The sequence below is a fragment of the Schistocerca nitens genome, chromosome 1 (assembly GCF_023898315.1).
Source record: "Schistocerca nitens isolate TAMUIC-IGC-003100 chromosome 1, iqSchNite1.1, whole genome shotgun sequence".
NCBI lineage: Eukaryota > Metazoa > Arthropoda > Insecta > Orthoptera > Acrididae > Schistocerca > Schistocerca nitens.
The window spans coordinates 115,206,904-115,233,953 of NC_064614.1; the positions used below are offsets into that span (position 1 = coordinate 115,206,904).

The 27,050-nt window shown below is 42.7% G+C and overlaps 1 protein-coding gene across 1 annotated transcript in view; it reads right to left on the minus strand.

Annotated features, from left to right (window-relative positions):
• LOC126234659 (mite allergen Der f 3-like) overlaps positions 1-27,050 on the minus strand; it is a 101,746-nt gene that overhangs the window by 59,275 nt on the left and 15,421 nt on the right. Inside the window, exon 2 of the mRNA XM_049943393.1 lies at positions 3,116-3,201. Within this exon, the coding sequence (XP_049799350.1) occupies positions 3,116-3,201 (86 nt within the window). The remainder of the gene's footprint in view (positions 1-3,115; positions 3,202-27,050) is intronic.

The following is a 27,050-nucleotide window of genomic DNA, read 5'->3' on the forward strand; positions in this document are numbered from 1 at the left end:
TCATACTGTACATTGGTTATAGAAAGTGAGTCATGTGGTAAGAACACATTACTGTCGCAAGTAAATGTGATGAATAGTGAGAGCAAGCGAGATACCACACAGGCGTCTCACAGAAATGAAAACAACAATTAAAGGGGTGTGAACAATGTTACGACAAATGAATTCAAGAGTCAAAACTTCCAAAAGCTAACGCAACTTCAAAAATGTTAAAAGCCTGTGTTTTGACAGAGCACAGTAAAACTGTGTGATTGTCAAACTGTTGCGTTCATTTGCTGCAGCTTATATTTTCATCTTTTCCTATATGTGCAAGGTACAAATTGGGTGCGTCGGTAAGAGATTCCTATCACATGACACACTTACTGTTACTAATGCCATGTATGACAAACCAGACGTGTTTTCTGGTAGAGGATTCGGTTGACTTGTCGCCTCGTCATCAAACGTTTGCGGTTCCCACTCGAAAGGCGCTTCCGTTCGGATACTAGCAGAGTAGTTCTGCAGAATCAGCTGTCATTATAGGTCCCCTACCTTACATCTCGCTGTTGCAAGCGGACATTGCACCACGACACAGACCTGAATAAATGGAACACTGAAAAAAAAAAAAATTGGTAGAAGGGAGGTTTGAACGCGTCTCGCCCGCGTAGCAGTCCAACACAGCAATCCCTTAACCACGACGCCATTTAACTTCCCGCTTGCACCATATTGCACTTCTTATGTTTGAAACGTACACTGTTTCTGTTCCGCCTTTTTTTCACTGTTTAGTACATCACCTTATTGTTATCATGTCTGATCTGAATTCAGTTTTTGACGGGCTGGCCAATGGGCTCTCTTACCACTAAATCTGAAGAGGGTTACGATGGGGAACTTCCCTTGTGAGAACTGGCGATGGACATGTGCACTGCTGCCATATTTACGTTGTGTTTGCAGTCCGTACATCAGCGTGTTCGATGGGTCCCTTTCTGCAGCTCGATAAGGGCGATACGAGGAAGTACCAGAGAAACACTGAAGGCACTGTTTCAGCACAGTCCCTCAAAGGTTCACATCCTCCTTGACTAGTGAACAGTGCCAAAACCGGCTCTCCAATTAGGAATCGGTGTAATTTCTCTGGAATAGTGTGAAAACTAAACAAATGCAAGTTATATGTAGTGACTGCTAAAGTCACGGCATTTGACGCTGTGGTTGTTAGCTTCAACTATGCAGTTTAGCAGAGTCCTAGACAGACATGGCTAGATCTCAGCGAGAATTCTGTGATGACTAAAAATCCTGTTCCTAGATTCTTCCAGCAGAGGCTAAGAGCACTCTCTTTCCTTCCCTTTTGGACGCCTATGATATCGAACGATGTCTATTTGTGACTGTGAGTGACAATAAAGCCTTTGTTGAAAGAATCTGTGATCGTAATATTCTTCTACATGTTAAGCCTTTTGCATAATTTTTAACTGAACACACCCCCATTTGACTGTATTGTTTCTTATTTAATTACGACCCAGGCTCGGCCTTTTATGCCATTTTCAAGTGATTGAGTGTTTGTCATTAACATACGAGTATACTGCAGGACATCAAGCTCGAAATTGGCCATAACTTAAGAAAAATATTGGTTCCCCACGAAATGCCAAAAGTAAAATCACCGTCTTGTTAAAAGATCATTTTCTTAATTTATGGCCAATTTTGAGCTTGATGTCCTGCGATATATGTTAACGACATAAACTTAGTCACTTGAAAATGGCATAAAAGACCGAAACCTGAGTCGTAATTAAATAAACAATAATACAGTCAAATGGTGATGTGTTCCCCAAAAATTATTGTATGACTGTTGCTCAACAACATCAAAAACTGTCTTTTACATACCATGTGTGGTTTAAAAGAGATTTCAATTAAAATTGTCACACTAGCCATGCAATATATAAGCTGTTTTTTTTTTACTTTATTGTTATTTTAACACCTGAACAGTCAGGTAGGCTGGCAGCGGCATGCTACGCCGCTCTTCAGCCATAGTGGTGACAATAACAGTACAAGAACGGAGAATTAAAATGAACAGAGTGATGGGCAAAAAATAGTGGTCACAGATACACAAAAAACACGGAGCCGTTCACACGCGACGATAACGACACTGAAAACACGTTGACACGCCGCACATAACACTGATGAATCCGACGGCACAAGTGAACGTAGAAGCGGGACGGCGGATACTAAAAACACAAAACGACATCACACACACGAGTCACAGATGGCGATGATCTCCGGCGCGCGAAAGTCCACGTAGCATGTGCGAGTCCGGGGACCTGCCAAGAGGGGAAGAAGGGTGAGGGCGGGTGGAGAGGGTGGAGAGGGGAGGACATAGATGCCAATGGCTGAGGAGTTGGGAGGAGGAGTAGAAGGACAGGGGAGGGGAGGCCCGGGGGAGCAGTGGGGAGAAGGGGAGGAGGGATGGAGGGTGCCCAAAGGAACAGATACAGGAAGAGGGAGGGAGGATCAAAGTTGGTAGGAGGGGTAGATGGAGGGGAGGAGGACATCATCAGGGAGGGGGAGCTGGCGGAAGCCACCTTGGGAGAGGGTAAGGAGGGTGGAGAGATGGAGACCGGGTGGGACGTGGGAATACAGGCGTGGCAGCGGGCGGGGGTGGGAGAGGATCGGGGAGACGAGCAGGTGAGGAGGATCGAGTTTACAGGAGGTGTACAGGATCCGTATCCTTTCAAGGAAAAGGAGGAGGTGGGGGAAGGGGATGAGATCGTACAGGATCTGCGTAGGGGAGGGGAGACGGATGCGATAGGCGAGGCGGAGAGCATGGCGTTCAAGGATTTGAAGGGATTTGTAAAAAGTAGGGGGGGGGCGGAGATCCAAGCCGGATGGGCATAACAAAGGATAGGGCGGATGAGGGATTTATAGGTGTGGAGAATGGTGGAAGGGTCCAGACCCCACATACGGCCGTAGAGGAGCTTGAGGAGACTGAGTCGGGAGCGTTCCTTGGCTTGGATTGTCCGGAGGTGGGGAGTCCAGGAGAGGCGACGGTCCAGGGTGACGTCAAGGTACTTAAGGGTGGGAGTGAGGGCGATAGGACGGACATAGATGGTGATATATAAGCTGCGTATTTTGTTATATTTATGTGGCTGGGGCCCTTGACCTGGAAAGGGAACTCTCCTGGGGCTGCGTCCACGCCGTTGATAATTCGCCCCCGCTCTGTAGACACCGTCCGTGGTACAGCGCCACCTGCAACACACAGAAAGTAGAGCTACAACCTAACATAATATTATACAATTGCGATGCGCGGTGCGTTGAAAGCTGTCGCCGTCCGGCAGCTGGGGCGACGCTAGCGCTGCAGTTGGCGAGAAGACCAACCATACTTTAACGCCATACAAGCAGTAAAGGCAATGTTTGTTTTTATTTCTGTTCTGGCTGATTTACAAAGTAATTATTGTACACGATGTATCAAAAAGAATCATTCGATTTTTTTACAAAAATCATAACTACTATGCTATGTGAGATATGTGCGTGAACAACGTACTGGTAGAAAGAGCAAACTCTCAGGTTTTACATGGTTCCCGCTAGGTAGCAGCACTGTGTGCCCACTTCAGTTCTAGTAAAAATGGTGTCGGCAGAACAATAAGCGTTTTGTGTTCTACGTTTTGCACAGTGAGAGTCAGTAATAACTGTTCAGCGTGTCTTTCGTACTAGGTATGGTGCCGACCGCTGGTGGCCGAGCGGTTCTGGCGCTACAGTCTGGAACCGCGCGACCGCTACGGTCGCAGGTTCGAATCCTGCCTCGGGCATGGATGTGTGTGTTGTCCTTAGGTTAGTTAGGTTTAAGTAGTTCTAAGTTCTAGGGGACTTATGACCTCAGCAGTTGAGTCCCATAGTGCTCAGAGCCATTTGAGCCTAGGTATGGTGTGGATCCTCCTATAGCACAGAGCATCAGAAGATGGCATGAACAATTCCGAGAAACAGATGGTTTATGCAAAGGCAAATCGCCGGGGCGACCTCGAGTGTCTGACACACACGTCAAACGCATCTGCCATAGTTTCACAAGGACTCCCACGGAGAACTTTCTTTTTGCACAGTTGGAGACTGATTCGAATGACTTCATTTACCAACAGCTTGGGGCACCGCCACAATGGCATCTGGAAGTGTGGGAATTTTTAAATCAAAGGATTACTGAACGATGGATCGGTCGCACTGAACCAAATGTTTCAGCCTTACGTTACTGGCCTCCAAGGTCATCGGACCTGACTGAATGTGATTATTCTGTGGGGATTATAAAAAACTCTGTTTATGTACCTCCATTACCAACACCAATGAATGAATTGAGACATCGCATAACAGCAGCCGCAGAAGCTGTAACTCATGACATTCTCGCTGCAGTGTGGGGATAGCTTGAATACCACATTCACATATGCCGTGCATCTCAAGGTGGCATACTGAACACCTATGAAAAGGTATGAAAAGAAATGTTTTCAGGTTCTGGTCATCAAAAAACAAGATTCATTGTATATGTTTATAAGTTTTAGAAATATAGACGTGCCAAATGGGATGATTCTTTTTGATACACCCTGTATTACTGTATCTGAAGCACTGGTAGAATATCAGGAGACATGAACGATAACAAAATGAAGATGAACAGAATCAACACTCATAATATAGTAATGTAAATATGAACTCTTGAAAATGCCACAATCGTCAATGTTGGCTTTTTTTTTAAACAGTTTCATAACAATGGATCGCTGTCATCTTCACAGTGACTTTGTCACCTCTCATAAAGATGGTAACACATCCATCACTTGAAGGAATCCATAGACTGTGCATGTTTCGAAAGCAGATAAGTAATGGAGGGCTAAAAATAAAATTTAACACAGTGCCTCATAATTGAATAAAAATATTTGCGATCAGTGGCTGTTATGGCATTTACAAAAATTTTGTAACATTGGATCGCTGTCACTTTCATAGTGACTATGTCGTCCCTCATCAAATGTGTACTCAAAACAAAAATTATATAAGCTATAACGCATCCATTGAGAAATATTTTCGAAATAATTTTCTGCTTTCCACCATGTCCCACATTTTCCCTTAAGTGGCATTCTTATCTGGCCTAACAACACATCATGAGTGTCCTTTTTTAACCCATTTCTATTAGGTCACTTTCTCTTTTTTTTCGATACAAATTTTGCAATTGATTTAGAAGCTGACTTCCCAATGAGGTAAATACTTGAAATTTTAAACATAGCTTGGAACTGGATGACAGTACAATACTGACTCGCTTTCCTGTCGGTCTGCTTGGTAAAGAACCGAGATGGGGGTGGCGGGAAAAAGGTTGGTGACGCATGACACCTCAGCTCCCCTGCAGGACCGGCATGTTGTGTGAACTGTTCATGCATCAGTTATGTATTGCATGCATCCCACGTTTTTCGTCACATATTTTTAAAGTATTTACATAACTATTCCAAGCACAAATTTTCAGGACTACCTGTATAATATTAGGAATCTGTATGGGCTAGGAGAAATTATTTTGTACTCTTTAGTTTGATATACTTAACACATTTTAATTTAAATAATTATTTAATAAATTGGATCTTGTATTTTTAAACATATTTATCTGTTTCCACTTAGTTTCAGAATTGCATTGACACAAACTTGGGTTTTGAAGGAAGTCTGTGTTCGATACTACCAAATAAGACAGAGCTATCCACACAAAACATTTATTTCAAAATGAATACCTCAAAATATTTCTGTGTTCACTGCACTTGATGAAACTCGGTAAATTCACTTTCACACTTAATGGTACATACTGTAGCAAACTACATAACTATTTCCAATGCACTGCTTGTCACTGCGGCCCATCACACGAAGTACCGTAAGACAATTTAAGACAATACCTCAAAGGCAGTCTCACCAACGGTCTTCCTTAGGAAGAAAAATAGGTACAGGATTAAAGAGACGGACGGCCATTACCTACAGTATGAAACAGATAAAAGAGAAAGTTGTCGTCTAAAATAAGTTTCGTTTACAGCTTCTTACAGGGTGTTTCTTTAAGACTCATTCCATTTCACAGCAGTACGCCTTACACATCGCTGAAGATGGTAACTAGGGCTGAACTCTAACTTAAACATAGCACCACTCTAAAGGTTCATCTCTGCGCCAGTTGAGAGTTCATACGTTTGCTGGTAGATGTCGCCGTGGAGCAGCTAGCCACATCGCTTGCTCCTTCAGTACCAAACGTGCGTCGAGTCGAGATCAAACGGAGAACGCAGAAAGTCTTATGTAGGGGCGTTATTGCCAACAGGTTCAGCTTAGCTAAAACTGTGTGGCGTGATTTTTGTCGACAGCACGGTATTGCAACGCCTTCAGCTCAAAGCATTCGACGATGCCACCAGAGCACCAGCAGTTTCAAGACACTGATTTTTTGTGTAAGCAGAAATCCACATGTCGCCATAAGTGCTCGTTCAAGACGTAGACCCCAATCAACAGTTTTTCAAACGTAGTCTGTGGAAGTCTACACGTCATGCAAGCCGAGAGTCTGACATTCGCCTTGGGTCTCTGGGCGTGTTGTTGCTGTGTTTCAGACCACACTGGGTGTCTGTCGTGTGTCCAATGGGATACTGAAGATTTTTGAAAGGTAAATGAAAACATTGGTCCTAAAAGTATGTGTAAACTGTATTCCAAAGTTGTGTATGTATGCATGCACAAGGTATATAACCGAATGGTTCTAAAACTAAAAACTTTATAATCCTATGCGGAAGATAGGATTTACCACAAGTTCTCGCCTCAGTTCATGTAGAAGAAACAATCTTCCCAAAGTAGATGAATTTATTTGAATGACGCAGTATTTCTTATTCGGCCCTAGCGGGAGCTTTTCGATGATCACGGTTTTATTTTTGAGTCATCAGTCTTCTAACTGGTTTGATGCGGCCTTCCTGTGCCAACCTTTCCATCTCGGAGTAACAGTTGCAACCTATGTCCTCAATTATTTCCTGCATATAACCCAGTCTCTGTCTGCCTCTATAGTTTTTAACCTTTACAGCTCCCTCTAGTAGCATGGAAGTCATTCCCTGATGTCTTAACAGATGTCCTACTACCCTGACCCTTCTTCTTGTCAGTGTTTTCCACATATTCCTTTCCTCTCCGATTCTGTGCAGAACCTCCTCATTCCGTACTTTACCAGTCCACCTAGCTTTCAACATTCGTCTAAAACGCCACATCTCAAATGCTTCATTCTTTTCTGTTCAAGATCTACCACAGTTCATGTTACACCACCGTACAATGCTATGCTCCAAACGTACATTCTCAGAAATCCCTTCCTCAAATTAAAACCTAAGTTCGATACCAGTAGACCTGTCTTGGCCAGGAATGCCCTTTTTGCCAGTGCTAGTCTTCTTTTGCTGTCCCTCTTTCTCCGTCCGTCATTTGTTATTTTGTAGTCTTGGCAGTAGTATTTCTTAACTTCATCTACTTTGTAACCATCAACTCTGATGTTAAGTTTCTCGCTGTTCTCATTTCTGGTATTTCTCATTACGTTTTTGTTTCTTCAATGTACTCTCCATACATATTCGGCACTCATTAGACTGTTCATTCCACTCAGGAGATCAAGTAATTCTTCACTTTCACTCAGGATAGCAATGTCATCAGCGAATCTGGTCATTGATATCCTTTCACCTTTAATTTTAATTCCATTCAGGTGCCTTCTTTTATTTCCAATACTGCTTCTTCGATGTATACATTGAACAATAGGGGTGAAAGACTATATCCTTGTCTTACACCCTTTTTAAGCCGGCCAGTGTGGCCGTGCGGTTGTAGGCGCTTCAGTGTGGAACCGCGTGACCGCTACGGTCGCAGGTTCGAATCCTGCCTGGGGCATGGATGTGTGTGATGTCCTTAGGTTAGTTAGGTTTATGTAGTTCTAAGTTCTAGGGGACTGATGACCTCAGATGTTAAGTCCCATAGTGCTCAGAGCCATTTGAACCATTTGAACCCTTTTTAATGCGAGCATTTCCTTCTTGGTCTTCAACTCTTATTATCCCCTCTTGGCTCTTGTACATGTTGCGTATTACCCGTGTCTGCTAATAGCTTACCCCTATTTTCCTCAGAATTTTGAACATCTCGCACTATTTGACCTCGTCGAACGCTTTTTCCAGGTCGACGAATCCTGTTAACAGAGGCAACATTTATTTACACAGGGCGATGACTGATTTGAATGTGTTTCGAAAAACCGTTAGAAGACAGCGCCTAAGCCATTAATCAATGACAATGAGGCCCCCTCACACACACCATCGGCGCATGCGCAAGGCCTCGCCAATGTCCGCAGTTCTAGACAGGAGTCCTTGCCTTCGTTCATCTTCTAAATCTAAATCGCAGATCCCACTCACACCACTCTGTATTGGCGGCGGTGCTGAGCGGTGTTTTAAACTTGTGACGCCATGCTACCAAGGTAAAGATGATCGAGTCTGATGAATGAAATTAAAATTAAATAATACGATAACTGTAGCGGCTTATCTCTACATTAGTCAAAGCCGTCAGTGTCCCCTGCAGGCGATCCCTGTCTTTGCTAAAACTAAATACTTGTCTTCTTCCTCCAAAATCAGAATTAATTCACAATAAATTTACACGTCATTGTTTATCACTTTAAATAAACGGCTTGTGGCAATTGAATCCAGGATGGTTTGACGCAAATCCAGGGTGGTTTGAGGCACAAACGTCACCGCAAACCACTCTAACGAAGCTTCACACTAGAAGTTTAGGCGAAAATTTTACGCGCCATCTGTATTTCCGCTGATAAATGTGCTCAAGCAGGAACGGATCAAACTGAATAACGGAGGAATACCTTGTTTCAGGGGTAGTCGCATTCCGCCATTAACACGTGGAGTTTGAGAACAAGTTATATGTACGTATTAATTAACTCTTCTATGCACACATTCTCCCTAAACTGTAGCATTATTCTCTTGATTTTTTATGGAATATAGTTTTTTCCTAAAATAATCATGACTCGACACAAGTGAATTAACCATCCACAAGACGAGCTGCATTTCGTCATTTATAGAGGTGTCGCGGAGGTGCAAAACTCCGTTTCCTCCTTACCCGTTGCGACGTATTTCCTTTATTTCCCTATTCCACTATGAAATCATTAACTTCTGCGTAAGACAGCAATCAACTTGATGCTCAAAACTGAGACATCTTACGCCTTATAACAACTACTTAAGCTCGTAACAACAATCGAAAGTCACGATCGCCAAGCATTACAAAGTGGCATAAATTTTATTCGGACTCTCCCGTATTTTGTCTGCCACACAATGAGACAGCCTGTTAGGAACATAGAAAATAGCTGCTCATCAGTATTTTTTGGGCTTTCACAAGCCAAAGACTTCACATAGCCCGATCCTGCGATTCGAATATCTGTTGTTCACGTGCTCATAGATATAAATATCGAAGTGGGGTGATGCATTGCCGTGTTGAAATCTCATCCTCTCGCAGGCAACGACTTTAGCTCGTAGCAGCGATCCATGGTCAAGATCGCCCAAGTCTCCAAACTTTGTGGAAGCACATCTAGAATGAACTGCAGGTAATAATATCCCATTTGTTAATCCTGTACAATTCCTACAAACAATTTAATAGAGAAACATTGCAGATCATCTGAAACGAGCATGTCGTCCTGGTTTTTACCACTCCACACGAGGATTTTGTGGCAGTTGGGAATGCCGAGGCGTCATCTGTGAACTTGCTTTCACTGTAGTCCTACAGTGAATAAGACTTTGAAATGTGGAATCATTTGGCTGCACTGCTAGATCGCCTTAATTGGGATACGGACGTACTGTATTTTCAGTGTGTTCATTTCACGTACAAGGTGACCGGTACATTTTGATCCAGTACAATCTCCCCAAATGTTATTGTTTGAACGATTCTTTGTGGAGACGTTTGGCCAGCATTTCGAAACCTGCCGTGCTTTACATGAATGAACAAGAAAGAAAATCGTCATTTTTTTCTGTTTTCCGTCGTTTCTTAGTTGCTTAAAAGTTGGTGGAGGTATGTTCCGTCTATGCAACCAGCTGAAGGCAGTTTGTTTTTGCCATATGCGTTTCGCTTCTTTTATCGGTGAAGCACCTTCAGTGGCCTGTAACAGATATTTCTATTTATACATATAATAAATATATTATCTGGTAGTTACACTGTGTTAATATGTCACATTTTCTCATGTTCTTCTCTTGTTTCTTAGGTTAAAATCAACTTCTGCAGCACAAATCTCATGATGTGAAATTATCGTTCGTTGTTACTTGCGACTTCCAGCATCACTAGGCCATTTGTGCAAACCTGATGATGTGTTCATTAGATTGCATGCTCCATTTGGCAGATTTCCAGTTTCTTTCACCCACATCTGAGTCAAACAAGTCACTTACACGTTATATTTGTGTCCTGCATGTGTCTGTTTTCGGCGTGTAATGTGGCCAACTGTGGCTATTTGTTTATCCCTCGTCTTTTGTGTGTGCCGTATGTGTGGTTTGATATTTTCATTTGTTTTGTGCGTCTGCGTGTGCGTATTTTGTTGTGAGTAAATTTGTCGTTCTTTGTGAGAGTATAATTTTAATTTCTTATTAATTAAACGGATAATTGTGTGTGTGTGTGTCTGTGTCTATGTGTGTGTGTGTGTGTGTGAGAGAGAGAGAGAGAGAGAGAGAGAGAGAGAGAGATAGAGAGAGAAAGAGAGAGAGAGAGAGAGAGTGACGATCAAAATAATATAAAAAACTGAACACATCGCAGCAAGAGCACTGCAATATAAAAAGAACAAACACAAATTAAAATCATAACACTCTCTAACAAAAACAAATAGAAATGCACGACAAAGTACAACACACACACCAACATAAATTTCATACAAAACTAATAAATCCCACAGATATAGAATTAACAGAGAAAGAAACACACCTATTAGAGGAAGGGCTCAAACACGACATCGGTACAAAAATAGATACACACTTCATATAAAATCTGATTCTGGGGACAAAAAGGATCCTGGCAAAAGAAGAGAAAAAAGAAAATAACACTATAAATACTGGGCCAACACGAGAACTAGTAAAGAAATAATTAAACAACGTAATCACCATGTCAAAGAACAAGCAAAACAGGAAACTTCAAGCAGAAAACAACAGCACTAAAAAATTAAAAGAAAAACTACAAGCTAACATCATTGTTACAAGAGCTGATAAAGGGAACAGCACAGTATTGATCAATAAAGAAAAATATATAGAAAAAAAACTAAAGATTTCATCTCCTCTAACAATATCACACAACTGAAACCTGATACACCAGCATGTTTCCAGACGTACATAAAGAAGAACCTCAAAGACATCAAACACATACAGATAAACAAAAATAACATATCACGCGGAAGAACCCAAAGGCACTAACACTCAGAAACCAACCCAAGGTCCACAAACCCCTTATTCCATTGAGGCCTGTTATTAATTTCATGAACGCACCACATGACATGTGGAAAAGACTTGAACAAAATTATAATGCAACATTATGAAATGAAGGACAGCAGAACAGTGAAAAACACAAATGTTCTCATAACACATCACACAGACAGCATCGCCTATTTCTTTCGACACAGAGAACATGTACAACTTAATAACCATTGCTGACACAATAAACTAATTGAAGAAAACGTACTGACATACAACAAACTACCTACAGACAATATTAATGAAATATCTGAAACTCTCAAAGCAGTCGCATCCTAAAATTACTTCCAATTTGAAAAGGAATTTCACACACAAGAAGATGTGCTTCCAACAGGATCCCCAGTATCAGGAACATTGGCAAACATATTCATCAGGCACATAGAAACAATTTTTTATACAGTCATCACAAAGAAAGGATGCAAAATTGTTCAGTGGTACAGATATGTGATTGACATAATCTGTATGATAGATGAACCAACAGAAAAAATTGATAAACTTCAAACAGACATAAACAATATACATAAAAATTTCAATTCACCATGGGAAGAGAAATACAAAAGCAAATACATTTCTTGGATATAACAATAAAGAGAGACAACAACAAACACACATTGGACACCTTCAGAAAACCTACATCCACAGACACAATTGTACATGCTTCATCCAACCACCTGCAAAATCAAAAATTAGCAGTCCTACGACACATGTTACACAGACTAAATAACATCCCACTCAGCAAAGAAACCTATGAAAAAGAATTACAAACAATACAATTCATAGCCATAAACAGTGGTTACAGCACCCAAGTAGCACGAAAACGCAACCTAAAAATTACAATACAATTAAAGAAAAATGAAAACAAGCAGAGAAAACAAACACCTAACCACCCCACAGACACTACAGCACACGGAAACACAAAATAGTAACACAAACAACAGACAAACCAGATAAATTCCAAGGAGCAGGTATATACAAGCTAGAGTGCCAAGAATAAGTCAGTATATCTAGGGATGACAGGTAGGAACTTCAAACCAGATACCTGTATAAAGAACATATAAGAAGTTGGAAATACGAAAATACCGATTCTACCTTCGCCGAATACCTGATAAAACATGGACATGAACTATCCAACATTGAACACATGACGGTTATCAGAGTAAATAATCACAACAAAAAGCTCCTGACATTACAAGGAAACTGTCACGTTCAAAGAGCCGTCGCATGAAAAAGAAGGTATTCGATCACCAAAACAATATAAACAGTATCTCAATGTTCATGTTAGCCACATAAACAATAACAAACAGAGATCCTAAACATAACCAGATTAAATAATTAATTAATCTTCCTCTCTTACCCCCTTCTCTCTCTCCCTCGCTCTCTCTCCCTCTCTCTCTCTCTCTCTCTCTCTCTCTCTCTCTCTCTCTCTCTCTCATGCACACACACACACACGCACACACACACAACACAAACAAAAGACGAGAGGTAAACACACGGAGAAAGTTGGTAACGCTATACACCGAACACACACACACATTCAGTACAAATATAAAGTGCAAGTGGTGTATGTGATGTGTTGAATAAAATGTTGGTGAAAGAACGTCGGCAATCGGCCAACTGAGCCTGGAGACTAATGAACACATCTCCAGGAACACAGAAATGGGGTAAATCCGCTGTGAATCGTAAGTAACAGCGAACGATAATTTCACATCACGAAATATGTGCTACAAAAGTTGATTCTAAGCTAAGAAACAAGAGAAAACATGACAAAATGTAACACAGTAACATACTGTAAGTACCACATAATACATTTATTGCATGTATAAAAAGAAACATGTATTACAGGCCACTGATGATGCTCCACAGATAAAAGAAGCGAAACGCGTATGGCAATAAACAAACTGCCTTCAATTAGGAATTGAGAAGAAGTGATGAATAAAGCAGGAGGAAAGATTTTGTTTTGTTTGCTCGGACTGGGGAAGGAATTGGAAGAACTGATCGCGTCTTTTGCAGAGGAAACATCGCGACATTTGACATAAGCAGTTTACGACATCTACATCTAAGTTTACATCTCGCACATATATCTAAGTCTACATCTACATGATACTCCACAGTTCACAATTAAGTACCTGGCAGATGGTTCATCGAACCACCTTCAACTTATTTATGTATCGTTCCACTCTCGAACAGCGCACTGAAGAAACGGACACTTAAATCTTTCTGTGCGATCTCTGATTCCTCTTATTTCATTATGATGTTCATTTCTTCGTATGTAGGTGTGCGCCAACGAAATATTTTCACACTCAGAGGAGAAAGTTGGTGACTGAAATTTCTTGAGAAGATTCTGCCGCAACGGAAAACGGCATTGTTTTAATGAATGCCATCCTAATTCGCGTATTATGTCCGTGGGACTCTCTTCCCTATTTCACAATAATACAAAACGAGCTGCCATTCTTTGAACTTTTTCGATGTCCTCCATCAGAACTATCTGATGCGTATCCCACACTATGCAGCAATATTTCAACAGAGAACGGACAAGGTAATCTCTTTAGTAGACATGCTGCATTTTTTGTTCAACCAATAAATCGCAGTCATTGGTTCGCTTGCCTCAGAACATAACCTATGAGATCGTTCCAATTTAAGTTATTCGTAATTTTAATCTCTAAGTATCTAGTTGAATTGACAGCCTTTAGATTTGCTGGTTTCATCCTGAAACCGAAATTTAACGCATCCTTTTTAGTACTCATGTGGATGACTTCAGTCATCTGATGAATTTATGGGATGATAAATGACAGCAAAATCAGGAACGGAAGAGGGCCTGTAATACTTCCTTGTGGAACTGCAGAGATCATTTCTGTTTTACTCGATGACTGTCGGTCACTTACTACGAACTGTGACCTTTCTGACAGGAAGTGAAGAATCCAGTCACATAACTGAGGCGATACTCCGCAGGCGCGCAATTTTATTAGAAGTCGCTTGTGAGGAACGGTGTCAAAACCCTTCAGAAAATCCAGAAATATGTCCTCAATTTGACATGTCCTGTCGATAGTAGTCATTACTTCGTGAGAATGAAGACCGAGTTGTGTTTCACAAAAACGATTTTTTCTGAATCCCTGTTGGCTATTTGTCAATAAATTCTTTTCTTCGAGGTAATTCATAACGTTCGATCACAGTGAATGCTCCAAAATCCTACTGCAAATCGACGTCAGTGATATGGGCCTATAATTCAGCGGATTACTTCTATTTTCTTTCTTGGGTACTGGTGTTTCCTATGCAGCTTTCCGATCTTTAATTAGGCCCACGAATCTTTGGACGAGCGAGCGGTTGTAAATAATTGCTGAGTATCCGCAAGAGACCTAAATTTGGATATATGAACAAGGTTATCCCCAACGCAACACCAGTGTCTCAATGTTCTAGCATCGATCGAAAAATATATTGATATTCCAGCAAGTCGTCAAGGGTCTCTGGTCAAAGTACTTGCAAGCGTGCAACTAACCCCACGTAACAAAAAGTTATTCAGCCCTACGAGACATCACAGTAACACCGCGTAACACCAACTCTAGTTTAGATAACAGCTTCAGTTCGTCGAGGAAGAGAGTCCACAAATTCTTCAGCTATGTCATATCGAGCTAAAGTAACTCGTCGATGATTGCAACCTGGAGAGCTTACAAATTGCGGGTATATTAATTGCTACGGTTCACCCGTTGTTACCAATAGTTCGAGGCGTTTATTCTGGGGTTGAGACTTGAGATCGGGTTAATTGGGGGAGGGGGGGGGGGCAGACGATGTGCGCTAACGTGCGAGAGTGTTTGGCAACCAGAAACGGATACTCACAGTCCTGTGATCAGGTCTCTTCCGAAGACAGAAATGTCCACAGCGCACTCATCATGAGAATGAGAAGATTTAGAAGAATGCTCAACATATACTCACCGAAGCGCTCACTGTTTCATATTAACGGTATCCTATATAACTGAGTCAATCACGGTAAGAAAAGCGACACTGAAACGTCACAGAACGACTTCAGCTCGAACTAGACCCCCCACACATTGTGAGTTAGACACCTCACTGGCTCGCCGTTTCACTATACGCTTCGCATCATTTGAAAAGAGGCAAAATCGAAATTCATCGGACCCCATTACAATCCTTCGCTCGGCTACTGTTCATTTTCTGTGTTGTTTGGCGCACTGAATACTCGAATCTTCCTGTTAGGGCTATTGATATTTTAAAAGTTATCGGGAATCCGATATATCGTTATTTAAAAAACAACGTTATCTGCTCTTGATGTATGGAAAAAAGTATCAACGTCCCTGCCTATAAAAATATCGGCAGCAGATTGCATATGTACTGCCGGTTTTCGAGTTGTATATTTAAGTATTGATTTGCTATTAGATATTCTGTACATCGACAAGTAGGCAACCTGCCTATACCCCTTCGAGCAAGAATCGAAAGAAAAACGAAACACATCCACACTTCGGCGATAACCACTTTCCTAGCAATAGCAATTGCATATAAATGGCAAAATAAAATGTGTCCGATGGGACCGTTGTTCGGTTTCGTCACATATCGGATTTGTCCGGAACACTTGCATGTCGACTTCCCTGTTTTTTCATTTCTGCCAACGCCAACGACCTAGCAGCTGAAGTGTCAAAATGGCGCGGAGAATCTAAACATTACAGTTTCTGATGGTAGCACCGAGCGCAGTTTACGTCAGCATTTCCCCTCACACGTCTCCACCCACCGTAAAGCCAGGGTTTGTCATTTAGAGTTTTGTTCATCACTTTCAGCAACTGTTCTCAAAGAATGCCGACGTGAAGAAACAACACACTAGCTGTGTTAAAAGATTTTTTTTAATGCAGCTGCTGTACAATTTCTCCACATCGGAAATCTTGTTATCCCATTCATACCGCCACCGCCCAGTGCAACCGGACTTCTTCTGTGCCTCATATATTTGTCCACGCAGTCAAAGATAAAGATCGCACTTGATGAAAGCTAAAAAAGTGGTAACACTCCTTCATACAGTGAAAGTAAAATTATGCTCTACTATAATTTCAAAAGAACAACGTCAAATATTTACCGAAAATTGTGAAAAAAATACACTGAAGAATCGGTACACCTGCCTAAATAGTGTAGCGCCCCAGAGAGCACGCAGAAGTGTCGCAACACGACATAGCATGGACTCGACAAATTTATGAAGTAGTGTGGAGGGAATTTACACGACGATTGCTGCAGGGCTGTCCGTAAATCCGTAAGAGTACCACGGGGTGCGGATCTCTTCTGAACAGCACATTGCAAGGTACCCCATATATGATCAATAATGTTCATGTCTGGGGAGTTTGATGGCCAGCGGAAGCGTTTAAACTCAGAATAGTGTTCGTGGTGCCACTCTGTAGCAGTTCTGGACGTGTGGGGTGCCGAAGTCCAGCGGAATGCACATGAATGGATACAGGTATTCAGAGAGGATTCTTACGTACGTATCACCTGTCAGAGTCGTATCTAGGCATATCAGGGCTCCCATACCACTCCAACTTGTGAGGTAACGGGCGAGTTGTGGCGCCCTGAAAATATCCTAAGTTCGGAGTTGGCGTGGCCGCACGGGCCGCTCGGCAAGCCGGGGCTCGTCAGTGACCACGTGGTGCCGAACATTAGCTGGGATCCAGACCGACCACATGGCTGGGAATTCCTTGGTGACGCTGTGTCGATTAAAGAGACTTGCTTGCCAAGAGTGCCAAAGATGGCAGACTTTGTGAAACCTTAATTGCAGACATTTCACAGTTTGTATAGAAATTAATAGCAGCCAGATGAATCATGATACATGAAAAAGAAACATGTACATTATCATTATTTGCACGACGACGCTGACGTTGTAATCAGATTTTAAATATCTTTATTAGTTCAAAGAATAGTATCTGACGATAAATTATACAAGTAACACCTAGCAACGAATTTCCAAAATCTAAACGGTTCATCCGATTTTGTCCATCGACGTGTCTTTAGAAAGATATTATTGTAAAAATAAATTGGCATAGATTACAGGCATGTAACTTGAATAGTACATGAGTTATTGGAGGTTAAAGTGGCTGATTACTATCTATCGCATCAGGCCATAAGTGCTCCACAGTTACCAGAATGAGATTTTCACTCTGCAGCGGAGTGTGTGCTGATACCAAACTTCCTGGCAGATTAAAACTGTGTGCTGGACCGAGACTCGAACTCGGGACCTTTGCCTTTCGTGGGCAGGTGCTCTACCATCTGAGCTACCCAAGGACGACTCACGCCCCGTCCTCAGAGCTTTACTTCCGCCAGTACTTCGTCTCCTAGGTTTCATATCAGCGCACACTCCGCGGCAGAGTGAAAATCTTATTCTGGAAACATACCCCGGGCTGTGGCTAAGCCATGCCTCCACAATATCCTTTCTTTCAGGAGTGCTAGTTCTCCTAGGTTCGCAGGAGATCTTCTGCAAAGTTTGGAAGGTAGGAGACGAGGTACTGGCCCGCGAAAGGCAAAGGTCCCAAGTTCGAGTCTCGGTCCGACACACAGTTTTAATCTGCCAGGAAGTTTCACTCCACAGTTACACGAAAAAACGGTAGCAGCATGCTTATAAATATATTTATTCATCTATGTCTTTGTTTATATCCGATTTATACTATTCACGATGAAATTGGTTAAATATTTACTGTGTTTTAGAAAGCACAGAAACATTAGGCTTCTGGCCTACCTTTTGTTGCTATTCCTTTGATATATGTTTATTTAATTTGTTTATGTATTTAATAATGTGTGTTAGAGCGTGTTTCTGGCCCAGCCGTAGGAATATTTATTTAATTTCATGGTATATAAATGTAAATCCAGTATTTCGAATGTGTTTCATTATGTTTGCGAGTGTGCATTGGCTTAAAGACAGGGTGGGAGCGCTCTAGCCAATCACAGCGATCGTTCCAAAAAGGACATGTGGAGGGACTGATTGGAGGTGTGGGAGAAGCATCTTTTCCAGAGAGGAGAGGAGTTCTGAACAGTGCAGTGCGAGGGATAGTATGGCACAGGACATGTTGGAGGGCTGGATGGGAAGGTGCGACGGCTGGTCGCAGGAACTATATTGGAGAGTAGAGTTTGTGCGGGGTGCGAGAGAGAGAAATATTTCGTAGTGTCGACCTGTGCACTTGTGAGATTTCTGTGGCTTCTGCAATGAAGATGTAGCATGCGTTTAGAAGTGAATATCTCGCGAGCTAGGCTGTTGCTCATAACTAATTACGTGAAGTAGGAATCTATGTTTCCCTGTTATTTTCAACTCATATGTTATTTAATTGCTGGACCGTCGACACCAATAAGTGTTTTACAGTAATAAAGGGCATTCTTAAAGGTACTTCTGCTATCGTAGTCATCATTTAAAGACGTTAAAACAGAACCTGCAGATTTTATTTAATTGCAGTATTTCATTTATAAGTTTCTATATACGAGGGCTATCCACAAAGTACATTACGTCTTGGAATTAAAAATAAATAAAGTATTGGAAATTTTTTTATTATACACAGATGAAAGCCACACTTAAATACTACTTTTCTACATAGTTGCCATTTAAATTAAAGCACTTATCGTAGCGATGGACGAGCTTGGAAATTCCTTCGTCGTAAAATTCGGCCGCCTGCGCCTTCAATTACGTGGTTACCACTTCTTGAAGCTGTGCGTCGTCATCAAAACGCTGCATAGCCAACCACTTCTTCATTGCTGGGAATAAGTGGAAGTCGCTCGGTGCCAGGTCGGGACTGTACGGCGGATGAGGAAACAACTCCCACTTGAAAGATTCGAGAACTTCACGAGTGGTATTTGCCGTGTGGACCCGGGCGTTGTCGTGAATCAGCAAGATCTTTGAGCCCAACTTTCCCCTGCGCTTGTTTTGTATTGCTCTTCTGAGGTTGTGCAGAGTTTGGCAGTACCTTTGAGGGTTTATTGTAGTGCCTCTTTCCAGGAAATCCACAAAAATCACACCTTTTCTGTCCCAAAAGAAGAGGTAACCACGTGGTTGAAGGCGCAGGCGGCCGAATTTTACGACGAAGGAATTTCCAAGCTCGTCCATCGCTACGATAAGTGCTTTAATTTAAATGACCACTATGTAGAAAAGTAGTATTTAGGTGTGGCTTTCATCTGTATATAATAAAAAAAATTTCCAATACTTTATTTATTTTTAATTCCAAAACGTAATGTTCTTTGTGGATAGCCCTCGTAACTTTCAAAATTCGCAATTGCCGAGTGATAGGAACCTTCGACCATTCGATTCATGTGTATATTCATATTGTATATTGTAGACTCAGCAGTATTTGGCTTGTAATGCGACAACTACGTATCCCAGACCCTAGATAACGAAACCAGCCAAAACTTTTAATATTTCAACTCTGAGTCAGAGGCTACATAGTTGAGGGCCACCACACCACATCACATTTTTTTTTTCTTTGAAAGCTCCCAAACTGCACACATTCCACACAATTATATAGCCACCACCAGTTTCAACAGTTCCCTGATGACATGTAGAAATCCATGGATTCATGAGGCTGTCTCGATACCCCTACACGCCCATCCGCTCGGTACAATTTGAAACGAGACTTGTCCGACCAGACAACATGTTTCCAGTCAAAGGTCGGTGCTGGCGGGCCCAGAAAAGGCGTAAAGTCTTATGTCATGCAGTCATCAAGGGTACACGAGTGGACCTTCGGCTCCGAACGCCAATGTTGATGACTTTTGGTGAATGGTTCGCACGCTGACACTTGTTGATGGCCCAGCATTGAAATCTGCACCGATTTGCGGAAGGATTGCACTTCTGTCACGTTGAACGATTCTCTTCAGCTGTCGTTGGTCCCGTTCTTGCAGAATCTTTTTCCGGCCGCAGCGATGTTGGAGATCTGATGTTTTACCGTTTCCTTATATTCAAGCTACACTCGTGAAATTGCCCGCATCTCGTGGTCGTGCGGTAGCGTTCTCGCTTCCCACGCCCGGGTTCCCGGGTTCGATTCCCGGCGGGGTCAGGGATTATCTCTGCCTCGTGATGGCTGGGTGTTGTGTGCTGTCCTTAGGTTAGTTAGGTTTAAGTAGTTCTAAGTTCTAGGCGACTGATGACCATAGATGTTAAGTCCCATAGTGCTCAGAGCCATTTTTTGAACTCGTGAAATTGTCGTACGGGAAAATCCCCACTTCTTCGCTACCTCGAAGATGCTGTGTCCCATCGCTCGTGCACCGACTACAACACCAAGTTCAGACTCACTTAAATCTTGACAGCCCGCCATTGTAGCAGCAGCAGCCGATCTAACAACTGCGCCATACGCTTGTTTTCTTATATAGGCGTTGCCGACCGCAGCGCCCTATTATGCCTATTTACATATCTCTTTATTAGAATGCGCATGCCTATACCAGTTCCTTCGGTGCTTCAGTGTATGATATGAAATAAAAATATCGGCACTCGACATTGTCGTTTTCATATCCATACATCCGTGGTACATATATATATATATATATATATATATATATATATATATATATATATATATATATATAGTGGAAAAAAATCGATATTTTATCAACAGCCTACTTTATGTGGTGCTGTGAGCAATGACTTTTGCGACATACGTGACAACCGATGTCCACAGCGCGCAGTTCACTTTCAAATCTCCTCTCGGAAACTGGTTGAGAAGGAGCGCATGCGCTAATAGCAGCGGTTCCTGTCAGACTGTTACAGACGAGGCGTGATTCCGGCGTGGCTCCCATTCTCCGGGCTCTATCGGTTCTTATCTTTTTACGACCATTATTCTTATGTCGTGTCACATGACCGCTGTCATTCTGTCGCTTACCATCGAAGCTGTCATTCTGTCGCTTACCATCGAAGACCCATCTTACTGATACCATGCAACACACTGTCAAGTACACACCACTTCACTCACGTGACTTACGTCACCATTGGAGGGTCACACGATCACCTGCTACATCTACATCTACACGGATACTCTGAAAATCACACTTAAGTTCATCGAACTACATTCACGTTAATTCTCTATTACTCCTCTCTCGAATAGCGCGCGTAAAATACGAACACCTATATCTTTTCGGGTGAGCTCTGAGTCTTTCATTTTATTATGATGATCGTTTCTCCCTATGTAGGTCGGCGTCAGTAAAATATTTTCGAATTAGGAGTAGGAAGTTGGTGATTGAAATTTCGTGAGAAAATTACGCCGCAACGAAAAACACCTTTGTTTTAAGGGGAGGTTTACTATCTTTTGGTTCAAAAAATCGATTTTTTAAATTGCATTTTTGGATCCATAAAAGTGTTTAGAATCCACCCCCGAAACGGTTTTTCCGAATACGGAACGGAAATGTTTGTTATTCGCGGTTGAACAAAAAAATGCACCTGCCTGAAATCGGCCTTTTTCACAACCAGTTTTTTCGGGAATTTCGACTTCGTAGCCACGAAAAATTATTCTATGTGCTTGCCCATGACTAAAACTGATAAAGTGATCAAGGAGCTTGGCAATCCGAGGGCATTCCAATTCGGTGGAACAGATAGGTAATTGGGCTACGTATTTCCACAATTGTTCGACGGATGACATCACGAAACACCAAAATTGTCCGGCTGGGGAAACTAGTTGGTGCAAGTGGCGCACTGCAGAGGCTACTGGACATATCGACGAATATCAACACGACCAGCCGCTTTCCAAAGAAATTCAAAAAGTGGTTCATGCGATCTACGTGGCCCTTTCTGAGGACGAGTTATTGTATCGGTGCCTGGGAGGAAACACACAAAATTCAAATGAAAGTTTGAACGCATGTGTTTGGAAGTTAGCCCCCAAGCATTTGCATTCTGGTGCGAAAACTGTAGAGACTGCGACTTTCCTGGCAGTGAGCAGCTTCAACGAAGGGTATTCAGAAATTCTGAAGACCATGACAACGATGGACGTCACCCTGGGACTCTATTCGACGCAGTTCGCCAAGCGTTCGGACGACCACCGGACTCAAGCGGCCGAAAACCGCTCGTCATCGGCCGTACGAGCGGCTCTGGAGCAGCGCAGGATCGCCCAGATAGAGCAGAACGCCCTCTGTGAGGGACAGGAAGGACTAGTTTATGGACCCGGAATAGCAGATTGAACGTAAGTTGCATAATATTGCATTTATATGCAGTCGAAACTTCAAACGCGTTTTTCTCGAAATGACTTTTTGTTATCGCGCGGTAAAGTGACTTCAAATCTACTGAACCGATTGGCACGATTCTTTGCTTCCGACGAATCTAAATAAATTGTCTAGGAGTTGTACCACTTTTATTCCGATCCATCAACTATAAATATTTTTACTTGGCCGACGAAGTCGAAAATCGATGAAAAAACCCAATTTTTTTCAAATGGCCGCCATTTTGTTTCCTATGGTCCAAATAACTTAAGCGAGGTCCAACTTCTAAAGAATCTTATCTACTTCGCTAACGTCAACTCAATTTTGATTTCAGACGAGCCGGCTGACCTGTGACATACCGCGCGTAGAAGTCTACATCGAAATTTTGTTTCGTTCCGACGGCACTTCCACCTTTGCTCGTCGACAGTTCCGATCGAAAAAAATCCAGTTCGTAGAGGAAATACCAATAAACATTTTGACCAAATTTGACATTGATTTATATAAAACATCCTGAGAAAAAAATTCTCAAAGGACATGCTTTTTTCGGGCCAAATATAGTAAACCTCCCTTTAATGGTGTCCATCCCAAATCCTGTATCATGTCCACGACACCCTCTCTCCTACTTTGCGACAATACAAGATGCATTCAAGTCCTAAGGCCTCCGATTTTTTTTCTCCAGACTGGAAAGAGATAGAAACATGCGCATTGTTTTAAAATGAGGCCGCGTTCATTGTCAATACGTCCCAGAGATGGCAGCACCGTACGGCAGATGGAATTTTACCGCCAGCGGCGAGAATGAGAACTATTTTAAATACTTAAAATGGCGACGTTTTCCTTACTTGAACAGTGTGCAATCACTCGTTTTCTGAATTTTCGTGGTGTGAAGCCAATTGAAATTCATCGACAGTTGAAGGAGACATGTGGTGATGGAGTTCGTGGGTGCGACAGTTTAATGAAGGCAGAACATCGTGTGACAACAAACCGAAACAACCTCGGGCTCGCACAAGCCGGTCTGACGACATGATCGAGAAAGTGTAGAGAATTATTTTGGGGGATCACCGAATGACTGTTGAACAGATCGCCTCCAGAGTTGGCATTTCTGTGGGTTCTGTGCACACAATCCTGCATGACGACCTGAAAATGCGAAAAGTGTCATCCAGGTGGGTGCCACGAATACCGACGGATGACCACATGTCTGCCCGTGTGCCATGTTGCCAAGCAATGTTGACGCGCAACGACAGCATGAATGGGACTTTCTTTTCGTCGGTTGTGACAGTAGATGAGACGTGGATGCCGTTTTTCAATCCAGAAACACAGCGCCAGTCAGCTCAATGGAAGCACACAGATTCACCGCCACCAAAAAAATTTCGGGTAACCGCCAGTGCTGAAAAAATGATGGTGTCCATGTTCTGGGACAGCGAAGCGTAATCCTTAGCCATTGCGTTCCAAAGGGCACTACGGTAACAGGTGCATCCTACGAAAATGTTTTGAAGAACAAATTCCTTCCTGCACTGCAACAAAAACGTCCGGGAAGGGCTGCGCGTGTGCTGTTTCACCAAGACAATGCACCCGCACTTCGAGCTAACGTTACGCAACAGTTTCTTCGTGATAACAACTTTGAAGTGATTCCTCATGCTCCCTACTCACCTGACCTGGCTCTAGTGACTTTTGGTTTTTTCCAACAATGAAAGACACTCTCCGTGCTGCTATTGCCTCAGCGATTTTCCAGTGGTCAAAACAGACTCCTAAAGAAGCCTTCGCCGCTGCCATGGAATCATGGCGTCAGCGTTGTGAAAAATGTGTACGTCTGCAGGGCGATTACGTCGAGAAGTATCGCCAGTTTCATCGATTTCGGGTGAGTAGTTAATTAGAAAAAAAATCGGAGGCCTTAGAACTTGAATGCACCTCGTACAAGACGTTCTGCTCTTCTTTATACTTTCTCGATGTGCTCCATTAATCCTATTTGGTAACGATCCCAGACCGTGCAGCAGTACCCGAAAAGATGACGGACAAGCGTACTGCAGGGACTTTCTTTAGTACACTACTGGCCATTAAAATTGCTACACCAAGAAGAAATGCAGATGATAAATGGGTATTCATTGCACAAAGTTATTACACTAGAACTGACATGTGATTACATTTTCACGCAATTTGGGTGCATATATCCCGAGAAATTAGTACCCAGAACGACCACCTCTGGCCGTAATAACTGCTTTGATACGCCTGGGCATTCAGTCAAACAGAGCTTGGATGGCATGTACGGGTACAGCTGCCCATGCAGCTTCAACACGATACCACAGTTCATCAAGAGTAGTGACTGGCGTATTGTGGCGAGCCAGTTGCTCGGTCACCATCGACCAGACGTTTTCAGTTGGTGAGAGATCTGGAGAATGTGCTGCACCCCATACCATCACGCCGGGTGATACGCCAGTATGGCGATGAGGAATACATGCTTCCAATGTACGTTCACCACGATGAGAGCCAACATGGATGCGACCATCCTGATACTGTAAACAGAACCTCGATTCATCCGAAAAAATGTTTTGCCATTCGTACACCCAGGTTCGTCGTCGAGTATCCCATCGCAGGCGCTCCTGTCTGTAATGCAGCGTCAAGGGTAACCGAAGCCACGGTCTCAGAGCTGACAGTCCATGCTACTGCAAACGTCGTCGAACTGTTCGTGCAGATGGTTGTTGTCTTGCAAACGTCCCCATCTGTTGACTCAGGGATCGAGACGTGGCTGCACGATCCGTGACAGACATGCGGATAAGATGCCTGTCATCTCGACTGCTAGTGATACGAGGCCGTTGGGATCCAGCACGGCGTTCCGTATTACCCTCCTGAACCCACCGATTCCATATTCTGCTAACAGTCATTGGATCTCGACGAACGCGAGCAGCAATGTCGCGATACGGTAAACCGCAATCGCGATAAGCTACAACCCGACCTTTATCAAAGTCGGAAACGTGATGGTACGCATTACTCCTCATTACACGAGGCATCACAACAACGTATCACCAGGCAACGCCGGTCAACTGCTGTTTGTGTACGAGGTGTGGCTAGAAAAAAACCGGACTAGTACTGGTGAAACAATAAAACGAATGCAATAAGGCTGAAAGTCGCGTGGCCTGTCACGTGACTCTCGCTCCACCTACTGCTCGAGTTTCATCTGCCTCCTGCACTCAGTCTGCCCGTGGCGTCTGTTTTAAGTAGTTGACGTTTTGTCTGTGCGTCGGAAAATGTTGAGTGTACAGAAAGAACAGCGTGTTAACATCAAATTTTGTTTCAAACTAGGAAAATCTGCAAGTGAAACGATTGTAATGTTACAACAAGTGTACGGCGATGATTGTTTATCGCGAACACAAGTGTTTGAGTGGTTTAAACGATTTAAAGATGGCCGCGAAGACACCAGTGATGACACTCGCACTGGCAGACCATTGTCAGCAAAAACTGATGCAAACATTGAAAAAATCGGTAAACTTGTTCGACAAGATCGCCGTTTAACAATCAGAGCAGTGTCTGAGTTAACAGGAGTTGACAAGGAAAGTGTTAGGCAGATTCTTCATGAAAGTTTCAACATGAACAAAGTGTGTTCAAAAATGGTTCCAAAGTGTCTCACAATTGAACAGAAGGAACGCCGAAGAATGATTTGTTCTGACATCCTGGAAAACATTGAAAGTGATCCCACTTTCTTACAAAATGTTATTACTTGCTATGAATCGTGGTTTTTTACTTACGATCCCGAAACTAAACGCCAATCGATGCATTGGAAAACTCCTGGTTCTCCACGACAAAAAAAAGCACGAATGTCAAAATCGAAATTCAACGCAATGATGATTGTTTTTTTTTTGACATCAAAGGGATTGTGCACATTGATTGGGTACCAGAGGGACAAACAGTGAATCAGCATTACTACATTAGCGTCCTGGCTACCCTACGTGAGCGAGTACGGAGAAAACGGAACGATTTGTGGAGAAAAAAGTCATGGATCCTTCACCAAGACAATGCCCCAGCTCACAGAGCGTTGTCAGTGAAGACGTTTTTGGCAAAACACAACATTCCCATCTTAGATCATCCACCCTACTCACCTGACTTGGCCCCCTGTGACTTTTATCTTTTCCCTAAAGTCAAGTCAGCTTTGAAAGGAACTAGATTTGAGACTGTTGAAGCAGTAAAAGAAAAAGCGACGGAAGTAATGTATGGACTTACCGAAAATGATCTGCAGCATTGCTATGAACAGTGGAAAATTCGTATGGAGCGGTGTAGAGACCGAGGAGGAGAGTACATTGAAGGAGATAACATGAAATTGTAAATAATTGTAAATAAATGTTTTTTCCAGCATCAGTCCGGTTTTTTTCTAGCCGCACCTCGTATGAGAAATCGGTTGGCAACTTTCCTCATATCAGCACGTTGTAGGTGTCGCCACAGCCGCCAACCTTGAGTGAATCCTCTGAAAAGCTAATCATTTGCATATCACAGCATCTT